Below are 20059 nucleotides of genomic sequence, written 5' to 3' on the forward strand. Positions count from 1 at the left end.
TGATGTGTTCATTGACTCTGTCACATTTCTTAATATTGAGACAAAAATGTCAGTGGATCTGTTATAATTTTATTAGCATGTCATTTGCGGTAGAGCTGATATGCCACAGATAGTAGTTGCTGACCTCTATGTAGTTATCCTGTGACTGAGAGTGCTGCTGTGGTGGAAATCTGTGTTCAAGAGACCATGGAGGATGTACCAAAAGCTTATGTCAGTCCTTGAACTAGTCCCACATTCTGAATGAGAGGCAAGGGGAAAAGGGCAAATAAATCTTGACAACCTACAGCACCACTGAAGAGCACGTGCACTGTAGCGTCAAATAAAGATGCTTCACCTCACTGTCATCTCTGTGGGCTTTGAAGGTAGCTGAAGTGCAATTTCTAGCCTGTGATGACATCGTGTAGGTCTCCTGGCCCTGGTCCCGGGCTGCCTGTGGTGAGGCTGCCAAGGGCTTTGTGGAAAGCGGGATTTCGGAGATGTGCTTTAGCTGAGTGTATCAAAATGTTGTTTAGTCATTTTTTTCTGGTTTTCCAATTCTTGTAAGTTCATTCAAGGTTTTGACAGAGCTTGAATTATTGTTGTGGTGTGACATGACTTTAATGCAAGTGGCCTACACGGGAGGGGATCCAGCTTTCTCTCTAGATGCCATCACTGACACCTTGCATGTCTTCTTGAAAACAATCTTGTTTTCACTCTTTATGAAAGAAAAGGTGATCCTTATTGCCTATAAACAAACTTTTGGAGATTTCCAGACAAGTAGTCCTGTATTCCCAGAGCTTGATGCATGGCCGGTGAATGATGGTGAGCAGTATTGTGCGCAGCAACCTTTGACCATAAAATCTTCCCGTCTGTCCAAAGCAGTCTCTTGACGTGGCTCTTTCAGGAGTGGTGTTCATTGCCCTGTCCCAGCTCCTTCCATGAAAGAGGTTTTCTGTGCAGTGAATGTACCAGCACTGTGTGGCTGGGATAAAAGCGGTGATTCATCACCCAAAAATAAGTGCTGTGCTGATTATAGCTGCCAAATAGTCAGTCATCAGTTTCCTCCCTGTTAAGCATTTGCCACCTTTCTGACTGTGGTGTAAGCAGATGGCGGGCAGAGTGAGTTAACCATTGATGAAGATAGTCATTGCTGGAGCACAGTGGTGGTCTTGTAGCTGCCCAAGGCTTTAGGGACGTGAGGCTGTGTCTGCAGTCCTCCCAGGAATTCCTGTTCTTGTTTTGTTAGTAATCTTGGTAGTTAAAGCAAGCAAAAAGCTACAGATCATTGTTCTTGGAGATCAGTTAAATTTAGTTGCTTTTAATGGAAAATAAAATCTGGTTTTCATATTGCAGGCTACTTCATCAGAAATTGTTATTTCACAAGGTGAACTGATTCAATTCATCTAATTAAGCTCCAAACTGAACTTGGGCACGTGCCATTTAGTAACCACACAAGTGTTGTGTTTATTATCTTTCCATTCATTTTTTAGCTGTAGTAGTAGTATGTAAATCAGAAATTATATCAGGTTACATTGTGACTTCAGTAATAGAAGCTAAGATTAAATATTTTAATTTTCAGTACTTTTGTGATACACTGTAAAACAGAAAAGACAGCAATTCATATGTGCCCTACTCATTCTTTCTACTCTCCTATGTATTTTTAATTTTCCTGTTCAAAAATGTCTCTATTATAAATGCAAATAATGAATATTACTCCATTTTATCAAAGTAATTCATTACTGTAGAGATATTTTTATTGTGTTGGTCACTTCAGAGTTTTCTGTTGAGAATAAATTGAAACACTTCACTGGTTTCTGGTATTAAATATTCTCAGTAACTGTGGTTCTCTTGGTTGTCCTAAAGGTATTAATACCCTTCCTGGGAAACCTAGGCTGAAGTTAAAATTCAGTATTCTGGACATCCTCAAAGTCTAATGCCTTCTGGTGGTGCTTCATTTAAGAAGAAGAAAATAAGTCCTTCTGGAGCATGCTATTGTCAGCTCTGTTTTAGTTTGGATGAGTAACATTGTGCTATTTCTGCTCCCTACTGTGCTTTTCATGTTTGTACTGCAGCTTCATTCTGACAACGTGTACCTTTGGCCAAAAGTTAATCTCTTTTGAGATTCTGAGTATGAATAAATAACCTGAGATTTCCCTCAATAGATTCACACATTAAGTTTTTTTAGGGTTTTTTTTGGCAGCCACACAGCCCTACTGTTTTAACTATCAGCCCTGTTGGGATTTATTTTTAATAGTCAGAGTGGATCAGTTGGTAAATTCAGTTTTTTGGCCAGTTGAAAAGTGGTTCCCTCAGAATAGGACTCATTAGTTTGTTCAGCAGCAGCCCTGGTTGCTCTAAGCATGCCTGCATCCCATGGGACTGATGTCTGGGCTGATGCATTGTCTAGTGTTATACTGAAGACATAATACATCTTAAAATGAAATAAGCAAATTTCAGAGGATGATACGTTCACATACAAAACACAATTAGAATTTGGCAAGCAAAATTGCTTTATTTAATCTGCGAGTGTATTGGTTTTGTATTCCTCCATGTAGCACAGACACTGTAGTTAAGTCTTTGGGCTAGTACAGCTGGCTTTGTATGTCCAAGTGATGACCTTTCAGTATGATCATGAACTTCCTTTAAGTTTAATAAAATGTAATATCTATGACAGATAGTAAGATAAAACTGGTATTTTCTTTCCTTATAAGAACAACTCACTTTTTAAAAAGGAGGGAAGGGGGGAAAACGGCAATCAGTCTTGTCATTAGATTCCAGGATAATAAAGCAGTACAGCTATCAATTATATCCTGTGCACTGTATAGTTAGTAGCTGAATATAAATGGCTGTCTAAGCTGTTGAGTTATTGGGTTTGAAGTTTGAGTGCTCAGAAATGCTTAGTGTGCTTGAGGAATAGTCCCTTGTATATCAAAGTTCTTGTTACTGTGTAATGTGATCAAGTACCTCATCTGTCTTTGAAGACCACCTGGGTTTATATTAACTATGACTTATTCTATAAAACTCTTGTAATGGGATTATAAAGTCTTTTCACAGCACTGTTGTCATGTTAAAGTTACCCACTGTTGTTCATGTCAGCTAGTTTCTTGGACACCTAGTCATAAGCAAGTGTGAATCTGACTTTCCTTTGCCTCTAATTCTCTACACAGCAAAATAAATGGGCATGGAATATCACTCGAGATTTCAATACTTTAATTCAAAAGTGAAATCCTTAAATCTTCTGTTTGACTCCAAAAAATTTGGAGGACTGTAATGTTCTTTACTAATAATACATTTCCTGAGGCCTAAAACCTTGTTTATGAGTTTGTGGTCCCCTTAAGGGCAGAGCAGCTCAGTGCTGCATGCATTTAATCAGCACTAGGAAGAGAGGCAATATGTCTCTCTCCCATTGAGGGTATCTGACCTGGTGGTTGAGATGTTAAAACTTCTACTGCTGTGACTCAGACTCTGCTTTACATGCCCTGAAACACTGTGTTTTAAAGTACAGAAATAGCAGGTAATGTTCCTGCTTTCTTTTTTACTTGGAAGCATGGGTCACTTAACCACTAATGATGTGGAAGACCTCAGTTCAGTTTGCACCAGTGCCTGAAGGGATTCAAGTCTGTCTCGCACACGTGCAAGGAGAGCTCTATTTATGAGGCTTTTTTGTGGTTTATGAGGTGCGGTTATGAGGCTGTTGTTCTGAGATGGGATCTTCTGATGCATCCTTTTCAAACTGGTCTGCTTTACAGGTTTTACAATATACAGAACAGGAGAGAGAAGGAGAGTATTTGGATCATAGTTTACTTGCTAGGCAAATTTTCAGCAGTGTTGTTCTCAGGAGGACTTTTCTCTTAACTGGCTGGGTATTACCAGACGGATAATTCATGACATCTTGATTCCTTGAAAGACAGATGATTGTAGCATTTAATTCCTGCTGTGTGCTATTCACAGTCTACCCACATGCCACATTTGGTATATAAGCCAGAGGTTGCCAACAACTGTGCTAGCGGAAGACAGGCTTACGCCATGTCACACATTGCTTACAAAATACCCTTCACTGATTTAATCCAGTGATTATGTAAATAATGTGGAATCAGAACTCCAGAGTCCCTCCTCAATGTCATTATTTTCTTAGAAAATTCAGAACAAAGGTCAGTGTGGGACTTGGTTTTCCCAACTGAACCTTCCTTCTTCCACAGGGACTTTGGTGCTGGAGTCTGGTGGCAGGTGGTGAGGATGCTGGGTGGCTTAGCCCAGCATCACCAGGACAGGCAGTGGGATGTTGTACTGCTCTGAGAAACCACTTGCCTGCTAGCTAGGCGGGTCTCTATTCAGTGAGATGGATTTTGTTTGTTGGGGATTTTTTTTTTCTTACAAAGTTAATCTGAAGCATTTAACTTTCTCTATTATGTAATTACTGAGGGCATAGGAAACCTTCCTTGTCATCAGAATTTTCCATACCTGCTTCAGCCTTTTTTTTTTGAAAATTGGCCTGTTCAGTTAAGAGATGCAAGTGGTAGACCTGTTGTTCTTTGCTGATGCAGCAGTTACTGTGAAGTTTGCTGCTTGGGAAGTACACAGAAGAGATTTTTGCCATGGCCAAAGTATCTGTAAAGATGAGCAGTAGCTACCAACCTTGCCCCTGTGTAGTCGATTGCAAATCAACTAGACAAGCTGTTGAAACAAGAAGTAGAGTACTGCAAAAATCATACTCATCAAAGCATGATTTTAATTTATACTATCACTGTGCCTCTGAAAAAAACATTTTGGTGAGTGGACGAGTAGTTGGCTCTGTACCATCCAGAAAGGATAGTCTGTGTTGTGGATGAGAGCATTTAGGCTGATCTGGAGGAGGACCACAAAAATAATCAGAGGGTTGGAACAACTCTCCTATGAAGAAAGAGTGAGAAAGATGGAGTTGCTCACTCTGGAGAAGAGAAGGCTCCAGGGAGACCTTTTTACAGCCTTTCAGTATTTAAACAGGGCTTACAGGAAAGATGAATAAAGACGTTTTACCAAGGCTTTGTAGCAACAGCAGAAGGGGCAGTGATTTTAAACTGAAAATGCATAAATTTAGATTGGACATAAGGTAGAAATGTTTTATGATGACATTGGTGAGACTCTTGAATAGGTTGCCCAAAAAAGCTGTATATTCCCCATTATTGGAAATGTTTAAAACCAGGTTGGATGAAGCTTTGAGCAACCTAGTGTAGTGAAAGATATCCCTGCCCACAGCAGGGGGGCTGACTAGATAATCTTTGAAGGTCCCATCTCCCACCCAAACCTTTCTGTGATTTTATGATACCTTTGTGTGTGGATGTGTAGGGTAGTGGAGGAAATTGACCACATTGGAAGGAGGTACCTGAGCTAATTGGCGCAATTATGCTGTGGCCCTGCCCCAGGCAGCCCCGCAGAGGAACCATGGCCCTGTTTGTGCAGGTGTTGTTCTGTATCAGAACCTGTCTTCTGTGTTGCTTGAATGCAGAAGTCATGATTTATTGAAGCAAACCTGGGAGATGCCAAGCCATTTATGAAACAGCTGCATTCTTACAGCTTTTAGTTTTCTCATGTTAGATTTTTCTCATGTTAGGCTGTAACATGCAATTATATGTATATTAAAACTACAGATACTCTTTTTAATTCAGTGGAAAAGAGCCCCTAAACCAAAGTGTGAATTCCCCTATTTAATTTGTAATATATTAGGAGCTGTCAGTACTAATTAGTACCGTAAAATAGCTTAAGCACAGGACTCATGTGTCAACAAGAGTAGTAGTGACTATGTCTCAGAAGAAGCAGAAATTTGAGTATGTCTATGCAGAGGTGTATTTGGTGTGCTCATCTCTATCTAGCTGTGCACAGTAATGATGGTTAGTGGAAAAAGAATGATTCAATTTATAATTTTTTTTTTAGGTTACCTGATGCACCCCTCCCAAAGTAAATAAGCATGTTGGGTTTGCAAGCTTGCAAATTCCTTCTGAATCAGAGCAGCAAGGTATCACACATGGAGGGATCAACTCTTGCGCCTTAAACCGTGCTCCTTGGACAACAAGGAGGAGTATTTGGAAATGCTCGGTAGTTTTGGTCCTTCGCATAAGCTTTGACTGTTGAGTAGGGTGAATACATGCATCCGTTTCTGCATGTAAAAATGCAAGAGTAAGTTCTTGGAGTCAATGAACACACAGTTAAGCACCTTCTTTCTTTGACCGTAACAATAATTTGAACTCAAATATGGGAAGTGTTTTCAATGATGTGGCAAAATGTCAGCTCTGTAGCCAGTATCAGATGTCCTGTTCAACCTAACATGGGTATATGTGACTGTGCTTACCCTGACATCATTGTTGTGACATTACACAACATCACATCACAGGTTTGATGTCTGTAATTAATGTCTGTATTTAAAATGAAAGAAAGCATTACAGAACCTTTTTTACCAGCACAAAGCAAAACATGATTTTTTTTTTTCTTCTGACTCCCTCTGTGCTTGCATGAGGTGCTTGTGTGCATCTTTCGCTGGGTTTGCATAGGTAACTAATTGCACAACTGCCAGCATTGTCAGCTTTTGTCCTCAGAGGCACTATGGTCTGCTCCAACCACTGTCATTGCCTCCCCGTGAGGGTTCCAGAGCCCCTTTCCCTGAGCTTCATGCTGTCCTCCCTCCTCCAGGAGGTCTCAGATGGCACCACGTGCCTATGCTTGGACATGCGAGTTCTGCTTAGTGAAAGAGTCAAAGGTAAACTTTGTACAAAATGTTGTTTTGTTAACAAAGGAAAGGGGTAAGGAAGAAGCAAGGAAAGGGGAGATGGGTCAACCAAAAACTTTTAGGAATTGATTTCAAATTCACTAGCTTGTTATAATTAGCAAAGAAATAACGAAGATCGGAAAACAATTGATATGTTCTTTGACTGCCTAAAGTTTAAATGACTCAATGTGTATCATTAATAATGGACCATTTTAATATTCACTTCTCTTCCTTTATTTTTAAATGGGGAAATTCTAAGGAGCTTGAAAATATAACTGTTCGTTTTGTTGAAAAATAATTCATGCACCAAAATAAAAGGTATCTTTTTTCCTTTTCCATTTCTTCCACTTTTTCTCTGGACAAGCAAGAGAAATAGTTTGTGTCTAGTTGTCCCTGTCACCATGGGAAGCATATAAGAAGTTTCCATTAAATTCCCCCTCTTAAGGGGGCTCAAGAGAATTGTTTTACATACAGTTTAGCTTTGGGTGTCTAATCTGGTGTTTTATATGTATTACTTGATGAAAAACACAACAGTTTTGTCTCTAGCAGAATTTAATTTTGGCTATTGTCATATATTCTGAAGTTGATATAAGCTTAAAAAATGAGAAGTTATTAAGCAGCTGTTACAAACCCCTTCTTTGAACATTAATGTTTGTTCTGTTTAAAAACAATTAATTCTCCAGAAAAAACTTGGAGTGATGTGATAACTAATAACATGGTGATCATACTAGTTTTGTATTAACTCTGTTCTGAGGAAAATAAATACCCAGTTTCTTCTGCTGTGTAGTAGTATCACTGTGATATTGTTACCTATTAAAAAAAAATCAGTTTCAGTTCATTTTAGTTCAGTTGTTGAGATATTTATTGTTTTAAGATTAAAAGTATAATGACATATTGAGTGTGTACAGTTGTCTCAGATTTCAGATGTGAGCATTTCAAATAATGGGAGTTGTTATAGATACACACTGCAGGCTTTACTTTAGAGCAGGAAAAGTATTGTGAATAATGATAGATTTTGTTTTATGCTATTTATATTCAGCCCTTAAAAGTCAGAAAAATAAAATAATATAAATAGGGTTTCATTGTTAGAATGCATTTAATTTTTTTATTGAATATGTTTTAATTCCAATATTGTAACTCTAAACTTTGATATTGGAGTACTGGAAAAACTCAAGAGAGTCTTCCCTACATTTTCCCTTCTGTAAACTGGAAGTTTCTGTGTTATCCCCATTTAAAGAAGATTTCTGAAGACTAATAATTTTTCAGTAATCAGAAAGTGATTATTATTCTCATAGGATAAGAACTGAAACAAGGAAGTCTTCATGGTCAGCTTGAGAGCATTGTGTTAAATGGTCTGTAATGGAGTCTGCTGGTCCATGTATGGTGTCAGTGAGTTGTCCCCCTCATAACTAATATCCTGTCCCATTTAGCCTTTAACTGTAAACTTCATAATCTGTATAAAGACTCAAGGTGCACAGAGAGGGTTAGATTTTTACTCTTTTTCTATAATAATATGTACTATAACATGCCAGGTCAGTGAGTTGAATCAAAGTCCATTCCAGAGACATGAAAAATATTATATATTTTCCAAGTATGCACATTCATAGTTTATATACAACGGCGCTCATTTTGGGGGTAGAAAGTCAGAATTAGCCATCCTAATCCTACCTTCCCAAAAGCCAAGTTAAAAGAAAATTGGTAAACCTGAATGATGAAGCAGTCTGGGCAGTGTTAAGAGAAGGCTGTCTGTGCTAGTTTTGGTCAGGCCCTTAATCAGCAATTACTGCAATATGCACTTCTTGCCTTCATTTTTTGTGTACGGGTGTTGCAGAGGGACAGGATGTTTCACCAGTGGGTTTCAAGAATATCTGCTGACAGCAGAGGAATGGTGAACCTCAGCGGCTTCAGGTCCCATGCCAGGCACTGGTGGGCTGTTTTGCTTTACTTGGCACAAGCCTTTTTTGTGTGGTCATTCCAGGCTTGACCGATCGATCTCCTCTTCTCCAGGCTGGGATGCTCTTCTTCACATCCAACCAAGCGCCACAACCTTTCCAGCCAACCCCACAACCAATGACATGAGCACTATTTCCTTCCCACCCTCATCTTCATCTCATAGGCCTCCCAGTTGTATCTGAGGTGACATCAGGTAGCCAATGGCTTGCTTAGGATTTAAAGTGCGTAATTTCCTTAATTTTGCAGACTCACCTCACATGACCCCTTGGAGTCCATGTTTCTTTGCTGATGATATTCCAGCCTTCCCAGCCAGGACTTATTACATCAGTTTCCCCTTTCAGGCAGCACCAGACCCAATCTCTGCATTTTATCTGTCTCTGTAGGTTTTTTTTCCCAGCCAGTGTTATTCTTCTCACAAATTTGGCTCTTTGTCCATCTTTGAGGTCAGATCATATCCTCAGTGCTGCATGGTCCCAGAGGAAGGGTGGCAGTGGGAAGCAAGAGGAGTTCAAGGGGGTTAGAGAGGCAAACCACTTGCTCCCAGGTTAATGAGCTTGGAGTAGAGCCACTCACACTTGGAGGATGAGAGGTTTTGGCTAGACAAATTCAGGCCATGGTCCCTCAGTATGCAGTGAACAGTACCAGGCATGTTTGTTTGACTAGGACCAACTATAACTTCGAGGAACAGACACCAGAAAGTGCTAGTTTTAGTAAAATTTGATTGAAATGTTTTCTTTCTGAACAGTTGGGGTTTTTTTAAAGGCATTGAAAGGCTTAATTTCAGTCAGACCTAACTATCTGTTTCTACTTGATGTATTTATTTCAGTAGAGAAATGTAAAAATTTAGATGCAGTCTCAGTTGTGAGATCAGAAGAGCAAAATGAATTTAAACTTCAGCCTGAAGGATAGTAGACAGAAGGAGGTTCATTTGGGAAAAATGAATCCTTCTAGTGGAAATTAAAATGAACAAAGACAAGCAAAGAAAGAGAGAAACTTGGTTGCAGTATATGGATAACATACTAGATGTGTGTTTCAGGCATGGCACCTCCATTGCCACCACTCCTGATGTTTGTATGTGATAGGTGTAGAATATTTGAAGCAAGACTGAGTAATGAGGAATGACTGAAAAGAAGTAACTGCCCAGTTTTACACCTTTTTCACGTCAGCTCTATTTACCAAGTGCACAGAGTCCTCATGCAGTATCTGGCACTGCTTGCCCGAGGAGGAATGATGTGGAAATGTAAGACCAGTTTGTGAGTGCTGAGCTCTAAGTCTGGTGGGGACATGGCTGAGTTTTGCCTGGAACTGGGCAACAGCTTACAGGTGGTTAAAGGGTATCAGTAATAGTTTCATGCATCGGTCATTCATATCAGTCCTTTTTGCTAATACATTTATGAATATTTTGTGATAATGTGCAGAGTAAGAAAATGTTTATCAAAACTTTGCATCAAAATTTTAACTTGTGGCTCTTTGGCGTATGGTTGGCTACAATTTATTGTTAATATTTTCGTTGTTTTTCAGTGTAAGTTGACTTATGTGGAAACATTGAATGCTTCCATATTAGTCTGAAAAACATCACAGAATATAATTTGATTATTTTCTCCTAGAAATGTAAATGCCGATAAGTGCTTTTTTCAAAAATTATTTTCACTAAGCCTTGCTAATTTGGTGACCCTCTCTATCAACAAACCTGCTTGATAGGTACTTGTGGAAAGTTCTTGATGTATTCCATGGCAGACAAAGTAACTAGTCTAGACTGACAAAAGAGAATTCACTTAGAAAAATTGTACTAGATGCACACTGGAATTTTTTACTATTTTCTAATATAAACATCAAGGACTCAAATTTATTAACTCAAGTTTTCAGATAAATAGAATTGGAAGATTCTGATTTAAGATTGGGCTAGAGAAAATAAAGAGCCAAATGAAATCAAAATGAGAAGAATTACCCCAAAAACATGGGGGGAAAACTTGAAAGGAGAGCTGCTAAGGGGATGTATGAATTCTTGTTGTCTGGGATTTTATAAACTAACCTTTTTTTAAATTCAAAAAATAAATCTGAATTGGGGGCAATATAATATTTTTTCCTGGTATTTTACCTCCGCTTTAGCAATTATTTAGGGATCTGCTATTTTTTGAGAAATTTTCACATCTGAAGTTTCTTAGTACAAGGAATACAAGTATGTTATCAGTATTCTTTATATGCTTAAGCAAGTAGTAATCCAAGCACCACACCTTTGTTAGACTTTTTTCTCTTGAAGAGTTGTGTTGACAGATTGTTTCTTTGACAGAACATTCTAGTAACACTGCTCATATATAAATAATACATCTAAGCTGAACATGTAGTTTCCTGAATGTGTTTATGATTTAGGGAACAAGGGAGTAGGTTTTGTTGCTTATCAAAAATGTCACAGCAGGCCCATGTAGAATTTGAGATATTGAGAATTTGGCCTCATGTCAAAGAAATGTATCATTTTTACATTTAATGTACCAGATGGTACAGGGGCTGATTAGGTTATTTGGTGTAGAAATCTGTAATCATTTGTTCTTCTGTACTGTTGTAGAAACCCTTTGGTAAATATGTCATTTCAGGGACAGGAGGATTAGATGCCAAGTAACCTTAATGCTTACTTGCAAATGTATTATTTAAAAATAAGTATTTTCACACTAGATGTGTTTGCATTTATTGTTAAACATATTTAAAAATTTATACTGTTTGCATAGGGATCTCCATTCATTTCGAAGCACATTTCCCCAGTCCTAGTTAGAACTGCTACTAAAGGTTGGAGCGCATAGTACTTTTTTATTGGTGAAGTGGTTGGAAATAATACCATGGTGTGACTGTTCAGGAAAAGTTAGAAGATAGTTTTTACAGCCTTGGAGCTTGAATTTTGCTTGTCTATGAATGGTTGATTTGCTTTTGGTCTCCCCGTCTCTTAGTTAATTCTCTTTTTATTTTGGGGTATCTTCTGGAGGTTCTACACATTTAGCAACACTCTGCTAATAAAGGCCACCTGCACCTCATAGTATGTGCTGAGTTTCTTTTGTCTCTTCAGACTCACAAAGAGAATAGATATTCTATTTTTAGGCCTTGAGGGTTGGAAACATCCACTTTGAAATCAAACTTCCAAGTGTTATGCAGAGATAATGATACATTAAGTGAATCATGAGTACTTTAAAGTGAGTATCTCTCAGTCTTTCCTGTTAAATTGATTCCAGTTTGTTTAAATGCATTTTCATTGAGCCTTTTTTCATTTTAATAATTCCTGGACTCTACCGCCTGTCTATCTCGGTGCCAATTGCTGCTTCAGTGTGAGTTGTTGTAGCAGTCTGACTCGACCTTACTTGGGAGCGCTGTCTCGTGGGGATCTCTTTTCTTCCCTGGAACACAAATTTAACCTTGACCCTGAGGAACCATTTGTTGAAAACTGACAGTAAGATACATTTTAATTTATACTTCCAGAAAAGAAGCAGAATGATCCAGCTGTCTTGCATTTTGCCCTCTTCTTCAGTGTGACCTCCTGCATTTGTCCAATGCATCCAAGCTGAGCAGTTCTGTCAGCCTGGGAACGCCTGCAGCAACAGCCTCGAGCAAAAAAGCACAAATGCCCATTCCAGCGTTTGCATTTGGGAACAAATTTTTAAATATTTTGCTCAGTTTTACTTTTCAGCTGTCTACATGTTTGCCCTTCTGCCTTTATACAGCTGTCTGTTACCACTGTAGTGGTACATCCTTCATGCACAGATCAGTAATGATAGCCACATCTCAAATTAAGCATAATTGACTCTTGGGTGTGTTGTCTTTTCAGGAGGATAGCAGAGTGTTTCAAGTAGAAGCTGTTTAGTTCATTTTTTGCAGGTTGTATTACTTCTTCCTTTTCTTTTTTGGTTTTTTTTTTTTTTTTTTTTGCTTTGGTTAAAGTGGGGATTTTCAGGCAGAAGCAATTGTTGCAAATGTAATTTCTCATTATGGGAAGGTGTTTTGCAAAACATCTCTTCCTGTAATTTTAAAGAGAGTTCACTCCTAAATTAGCAAGATAAGCCAAAAAAAGACTCTGACTAAAGCGCTGGGTACTTGAGCCATAACCTGCAAGGCTTTTTGAGGTGCCCAAGCTGCTGCTTACCCAAGCTGGCTGTACCAGTCTTTTTACTCAGCAAGTACCTAGTTGGAGTGGGACAGGACAAAACCTGCTATAGCCAGATATGCTTCATGGCATGCACCCACCAAACTGCAATTTCAGGAGAATGAACTTTCTACCCTTGCCTACGAGAAGGATAAGGGAAATATTCAATTTTAATTTTAAAAAGCAAATTGTGTGCAAAAGATGAGCACACCATATCCTATACTCAATCCACCTGCACATCTCATGGCATTAGAGTTGTAAGCACATCTGTATGCTATGCAGAAGCAAAATGACTTCTACTAGAGCAAGTGGTTTTTGTAATTTAAAACATATTGGTTTGTTTTACTGTGAAGTGTTAGACAGTCTGTAACCTGCAGAATATTTCTGGTTGTTTGGGTTTCACCCTCCAAGCATGATGATCAGAGCTGAAACCTGCTCTAACTGGGCACAAGTTCTGCACTGCTTACCCACACAACTGCATGCCTGCACTTCCAAGCCTTAACGTTTTGGTACCGCAGTAGCAATGATGTAGTTAAAATTGTGGGTAGCTTTTCAGATGGAGTGGGATTTTTCTCATCTCAGTCTCTTTTAGCTGACAAAACAAAATCATCTCATCTGAAATTTCTCCTGCCAGAGCAGAGTGAGGTGGGACAGCATGATGTCAAATAAGAACGGGTTTTTGAGTGATTTGACTGAAGAGTTAAACATTTAGCAATTTATTTTTTAACTTCCTGTCCTCAAAGCTAAATGCTAAATTTAGTCTGTTCAGTTTCCGTCATCAAGGACAGCTTTTTTGGTATGCTTTCTTACAAAATATTTGACCTTGAGAGATTGCTGCCAGAAAGGAAGACACTTTAGTATCTGACAGCTGATTGTTGGAGGTTTGCAAACTCTGTTGTGTGGGAGCAGTAAAAGTCCACAAAGGTAGAAGGATTCACTTCAGCTTAGCACCCTGTGAATCTAATGAACTTCAAGGTGTGAGGATGAGTTGCTGAAAACAAAATGATCTTTGCTTTTTGTCTGGTTTAAACTGTAGCTGGATGGAAACTATGAGCTCTTCATGGTTTGGTTATGGACGGGAGACAATATTGGTACACAGAGGAGATTGCCATGAGTAAAATAAGAGAATTGAAGGGGGCTATTGCAAAATTTCCTCTCAAGTAAGTTAAGAGGAGGTAGAGTTCAGGGGGCTGAAAAGAAGATGAGGAAGAACTGTGCAGGAAAGGATGGCCATCCAACAGATGGGATGTTATCAGCCACAACTTCCCATGCTTTGCTCAGGGTATTATGGCTTGTTGTGAGTTTGACTGGTTGTTTTTCCATAATGGTCTGGGAATAAGGCAGTAAGGAATGCTTTTTTACTCAGCCAAAAAAAGCTTCGTGAATAGGGAAATCATGTGTTATGTTCTTGGCGGTGTTTATTAATGACAAGCTAATGAAACAGAGCACTGCAGAGAATACTGGTGTACAGCTTTAAAAGGGCAGGCACAGAAGTGTGAGCCAAGAGCAGTGATTAATAGAGGCTGCAGCTTTATTGAAAAGCCTTTTGTAGCAGGGAGCCATCCTAACCTGCCTTCCAGTTCTCTCTCAGACTGGATTTGAGTGGATGGTGAACAGCATAAGGATGCAATGACAATGTTGCAGAGAAGGGCATTGCTGATATTTGCTTCTGAGTCCCAACTGATGCCAGGGCTGAAGCTGTCTGTCTCCTTTGTACCAGCAGGCAGGAGCAGTGAGATGAGGGAAGCCACGTGGAGCTCTACCCCTTCATGTTGTATTTCCGTGGTCTGGGAAATACGTCCAAGGCAGCCCACTCAGTTTCAAGGACCTCAGGCTGAACCCTTTCTAACCTACCAAATGCTCTGGAAGCTGCCAAACTGTCAGCTACAGAGTTTAGATGCATAAAACCAAAATGAAGTTCACAAAACCAACACAGACACTTTTGGAAACCAAACACAAAAAACCTGCTTCAGATGCCCAAACCAGCAATTAGCTGAGCCTACACCACCACAAGAAGCTCAGTTCACTAGATGAGGATGGAAAAACAGGACTAGAGAGACAGGAGAAATAACACACAACTGCTTGTTTCTCATCCAATTGACTTTATGAGCTGACAGAATGGCTGATGCTATACCTCTGAATATCCCAGCCATAGCTTTATTATCTTCTCAATTAGAAAAGATGTAGTTCCATTAAATAAAACTAACAACAACATTCATTGTCTAGAGAAATTAACAGTTAATTCTCAGTTAATAACATTAGTGGGAGATGCTAAGAAATAGTGTGCTGAGAATTCATCCATCTCTTTCAGCTTCATTGCTACACTTCATCCTGTAGTTCTTAATTCTGGAATAGTCACCATTAGGAAAAGTTTACTTATAACATTCATTTTCAGAAAATAATGATAAATTTAATATTCAAAGTTTTGAATCACATACTGATTAAATAGAGTTTTGGCAACTTAGATAAAATTTGAGATCATGGACAAACATCTATACTGGTTGTAGGTCACTGTAAGGGAGCGTGAGTTTTTGGGCTAGGTCTTTGCTCACCACCAGCAGAACAAAATATAGCACTTGCTTACAATTTTTATCTTAAATATGAGATGCACAAACCTCTTTTCATAAGGATCCTCTGCCTTTGTAATGTCAGCTGACATCAGTCATAACCTGAATTTACCAAAAAAAGGGCATTCTTAGTTTTACAGTTTTGACAGTGAAAGGAGGTCATTGAAGGGTATACCAGTTTTCATCCTGTTTGAAGAAAATCATGAAGAGATTGTAAAGTTTCACGCTTAGTTTCTCTGCTGAAGACTGAAGTAATTAATAATATCAACGACATTACCACAGTACACGGAGACTGCCTGGTCCCTCCAGCAGCTCTGGACAAGAAGAGAGCACCTAGGGAAAAATATATGCAATACAAGGAATGTACAGACAAAAGTAAATGTAGACGAGCTCTTAAAAGAGAATGTGATTTGTATGATAGTCTGAAGTTACATGATAATTTTTTTTTTTTTAAGTCTCAAAAAACTAGGTGTAAATACTGAGTAAAACAAAGGGCTATTCTTAGCACAGTCTAGAAAAATCTGGAAGCTAATGACCCGTGCTTTGTCGTAAAGACCATTAGTTCTATCCACAGAACAAATACTTTGTCTGCCATTAACTACATAAGGGTTTGGGGTTCTTCTTTACTCTTCCTGTGGGGGACCTAGTGCTGCTTGCTGCAAAGGCCAGAGGGACTTTGGGGCAGATGTGCTCCGTTTGCTGATAGACTGCTTTTGAGATCCATGTGGATTCTTTGTGTCCAGTCTCAGAAGTATCTTGGAAATTAGAAGACTAATACTAGCAGTCTGACATGCATACACTGGGTACATCAAGTCCCCAGTTCCCTCAGAGCACTTTAGAGTGCTCTGAAGAGCAAGGAAGGACAGCAACAGCAGGTAATCCATCCTTCAGGTCACAGAATAACATATTGTGTAGCTGAGGCAGGCGGCATTGGGTCAACCTGAAATCTGCCTTTGGCACTCAGAGGAAACCTGGAAGTATGGCAACATGTAGGATTTCCTCCATGGTGGATTTATCTGCCCTGTGCACAGAGCTGGCAATTCGTACTGCTTCTATATGACACTTGTGCAGCCATGTGCACAAGGGGATCTCTCATCTCCCTTGGATGCAAGTTATCCCCCTTCTCTTGAACATTTAAGACAGAGGATGTTGCCTTTGGCCTTATGAAGATTTGGGTATAATCTGTGCAGGGTGTCCCTCTCTGCCTTGCCTTTCCTCTGTCACCAGTCAGTTTAGTTTAGCAGAACCAGTGTCCCCAATTGCAAGTATATGAGACTTGTCAAGACTTGACAAATGAACTACTTGTGCCGTGTGTGTTTATGGTTTTGACTTCATGATGGCACAATGGGGGATCTCATGGATAATAATCCAGGCAAGGTGGTTTCAGAGGAAATTAAGAGGCATCATTACTGGACAATTACAGGCGGGTTTGCCTTCTTAAAGAAGAAGTTTTCATGGACTTCTCACTTGTAGCTGTTTATGCACTTTGAAAAGTAACCTGGTCTTCACTCTGTGTTCTTTCTTAGCAGATCTTCCCACTGTCTTTACAAAATGAGATTTTTTGCTTTTGTTATTTGTATTACCACAGAACAGCAGGATCCAGGATCTAGGTGAATCCTTTATTTAGATGGTGGTCTCTATTTTATATTGATTTGTGTGTGAATAGTGAAAGACTCACTGTTCCAGAGATGTTCTTGCTTTCAAATGGGGGGAAATGTCAGATTCAAGAACCAGACTAAATCAGCTAGATCTACTAGAACATCTCATGTTTCAGCATGCCAGAGATAATATCCACTTAGGTTGTTATTATTTGAGTTTTTAATATTAGTGTTTCTGTTTTCCTTTTGCAATAGAACTCCATTCTGTGTTGAAATTTGACTCTGATGCAAAACAAGGAGTGTTTTCTGTGAAAATATTTAACATACTTGATTATAAAAATCACAAAATGAATTAATAGTTTGCTTGATTGTTAGTTTATTTAGAGTAGATGTGTTAAAATATTTCTAGCTTAAATATTTCTGACTTTATATTTTTAGATACTTACTAAATATTGTAATCTAGAGATCAAGATAATACATTTAGAGCTGCTTAGGTACTGTAAAAAGATTGCTTGTATATGGAATAATTGCTTTGGATCAAGTGAGATTTGAAGTAGCATGGCAAACGTTTTATACTCAGTTTGGTTTTCTGTACTACTGCCATAACTGTGTGTGTGTGCCTGTCTGTAGAGAAGCTCTGCTGCAGTGCAGCATGATTTGTACTTTAAAATTATGAGCTGACACAAGAAAAGGAAAGAAGTCCTGTGGCTTTCATGACCAAATTGTGTGATGTGCATTAGCAATTGTGTGTGCAAATTGTCTCTAGCCACATATGTAACTATGTCCCTCTGTACTTCCTCAACAGTCTCCAAACGTCCACAACTACCCAGATATGGATGCTGTACCCTTGTTACTAAACAACATGAAGGCAGACCCCACGGAGGATTCATTATCTACAGACCACTTCCAAACACAGACTGAACCAGTGGACTTGTCAATAAACAAAGCCAGGTCATCCCCTACAGCAGCTTCATCTTCACCGGTTTCCATGACAGCATCAGCCTCCTCCCCTTCTTCTACTTCTACTTCTTCTTCTAGTCGGCCAGCTTCATCACCCACTGTAATAACATCAGTATCCTCAGCGGCGTCTGTACCGTCAGTATTAACTCCAGGTCCTCTTGTGGCCTCTGCATCTGGTGTTGGAGGCCAGCAGTTTTTGCACATTATCCATCCAGTACCACCTTCAAGTCCCATGAACTTGCAGTCCAACAAAATGAGTCACGTGCACCGTATCCCTGTGGTGGTACAGTCGGTACCTGTTGTCTATACAGCTGTGAGATCACCTGGGAATATGAACAACACTATAGTAGTACCACTGTTGGAGGATGGGAGAAGCCATGTCAAAGGTAAGGTGCAACCAGTTTTGTGCATCTGTAGCATCTCCGAGACTGCTCTTACATGAGAAAAATATAACAATATTAGAAAGCTGTTTGTTTCCATACCGTGTTGTTTGCTGAAAAGACATATAACTTACACTGTAAGGAGGAAGAAATAGGACAATGGAAAAGTGTCAATATGTAAAACATCATAGATGAATATGGAGAACTCACCAGGTGTTTCAGGTTTAGCAAGGGAAGGAATGTCAGAGAGATTGGTCCCCAGCAAGGAGAAAGCAATCATTCGTCTGTAGGAATGTGAGAAAGAAAGGCTTTTATTAAGCTCAAGGAGTGGCAGTACAATACTTTCAATCAGGTTTCTTCTTCCAGATTAAACAGCAGAAAGGTTTCTTCTTCCAGATTAAACAGAAAGGGAAGGAAGCCACACGAGGCTGTATACTGGAAATGAGTTTTGCAGACACAGGACCTGAGAGGCGTGTGAAGGGAGGAAGAAGGACGGATACACTCTTGAGGTGTCCAAAGAACACAGAAAAGGGAGCTGGAAAGCAAGTAAAAGTGCAAACATAACAGTTACTGAGGGAGCTAAAACTTGTTAGAGATGGTGAGATGATGGGTGGAGGAAGAAAAGAGAGAACAGTTGTGCCCAGATACCTTGAAAACTATAGCTTTATAAAGGCAGCATTAGTGACAGAGATGGGAATATGAAGAAAGGAATGAGAGACACTAATTTCAAGGCTCACTGCATGTGAGTGAATAAAATACGGTAATTCTCCCCTGAAATGAGGTATTGCTTGAGGTGGAAAGGGAAGGTATTGACATATAACCTTACTTTGGGGCTTATGAGACTGCAGGACATTTCGTAATGTATCTTATAACATCTCTTCCATACCTAATTTCATAATGACCAGGTCTCTACAAGGTTTTGCCTCACCTTTCATGTCTGTTTTTGATAAACTGGCAGGTGTGTATTATTGCACAGGACTACAGTGATGGGTCACTCTGATGTTTAGTTGTATCTGGTTGTCTATTAGCCTCTGATTCTGCTACTACTCCCTCAGTACCCAGGTGTGGATTGTGCCCTCCCAATGGGATTGGACATAGGAAATGGACTCATTGTTGATCTGAGTTTAGTTTTAAGCCTGAAAATGATGGGTTTTTTATTACACTTCATACAGTGATGTAATATTAGCTCTTTGTGTCGTTATGTCAAGAAATTATGAATAAAAGCAGAACTTTTCACCATATTGTCTAAAAAAAAAAGAAAAAGGAAATTTTTAGTCTGTATTTTGATTTTGGAGCCTCAAGCTGCACCTGACCTTGAGCTCATCCAGAAATTTTTCTGTTTGTTTTCTTTTCAAAGGTGCTAGTTGGCTCTGGTAGTAGTCTCCTTTATAGGAAGCACTTTCTGGTCTCGTAAAACTGGAACTTTGCTACCCCAGTTCCATCAACAAAATTGCAGAACTTAATGTGCTGTAGGGATTTCAGCCCATGAACTCCATGCCATCTGGGCTGCCCTGACAATATGACCTTTGTGCTATTATTGGCAGAGGTCATTAACCAGCCCTGCAACACTTATTAACGAACAGTTAAAGAGAAAAGGGATTAACAGTTCTTGAATTTATCAATTTTTTTTTGCACCAGTTGTACCCGTTTTGCTATCCCTAATGCTTTTGATATAAATGTTCTGGTTAATTTGAATAAATACAATCGAAGAATCATGGGTGGCAGTCCACTCTAGGTATGAGTTTTGCTGGAGTGTGTTT

The 20059-nt window shown here is 39.3% G+C and overlaps 1 protein-coding gene across 8 annotated transcripts in view; it reads left to right on the top strand.

The window, feature by feature from the left end:
- KLF12 (KLF transcription factor 12) overlaps positions 1-20059 on the top strand; it is a 235860-nt gene that overhangs the window by 130185 nt on the left and 85616 nt on the right. For all 8 annotated transcript variants that reach the window (XM_051780495.1, XM_051780499.1, XM_051780502.1 and 5 more), the window contains one exon: positions 17765-18305. In XM_051780495.1, the coding sequence (XP_051636455.1) occupies positions 17765-18305 (541 nt within the window). The remainder of the gene's footprint in view (positions 1-17764; positions 18306-20059) is intronic.

Source organism: Manacus candei, unplaced genomic scaffold (genome assembly GCF_025592945.1).
Source record: "Manacus candei isolate 608988 ecotype Guabito, Panama unplaced genomic scaffold, ASM2559294v1 h1tg000014l, whole genome shotgun sequence".
Classification (NCBI taxonomy): Eukaryota; Metazoa; Chordata; class Aves; order Passeriformes; family Pipridae; genus Manacus; species Manacus candei.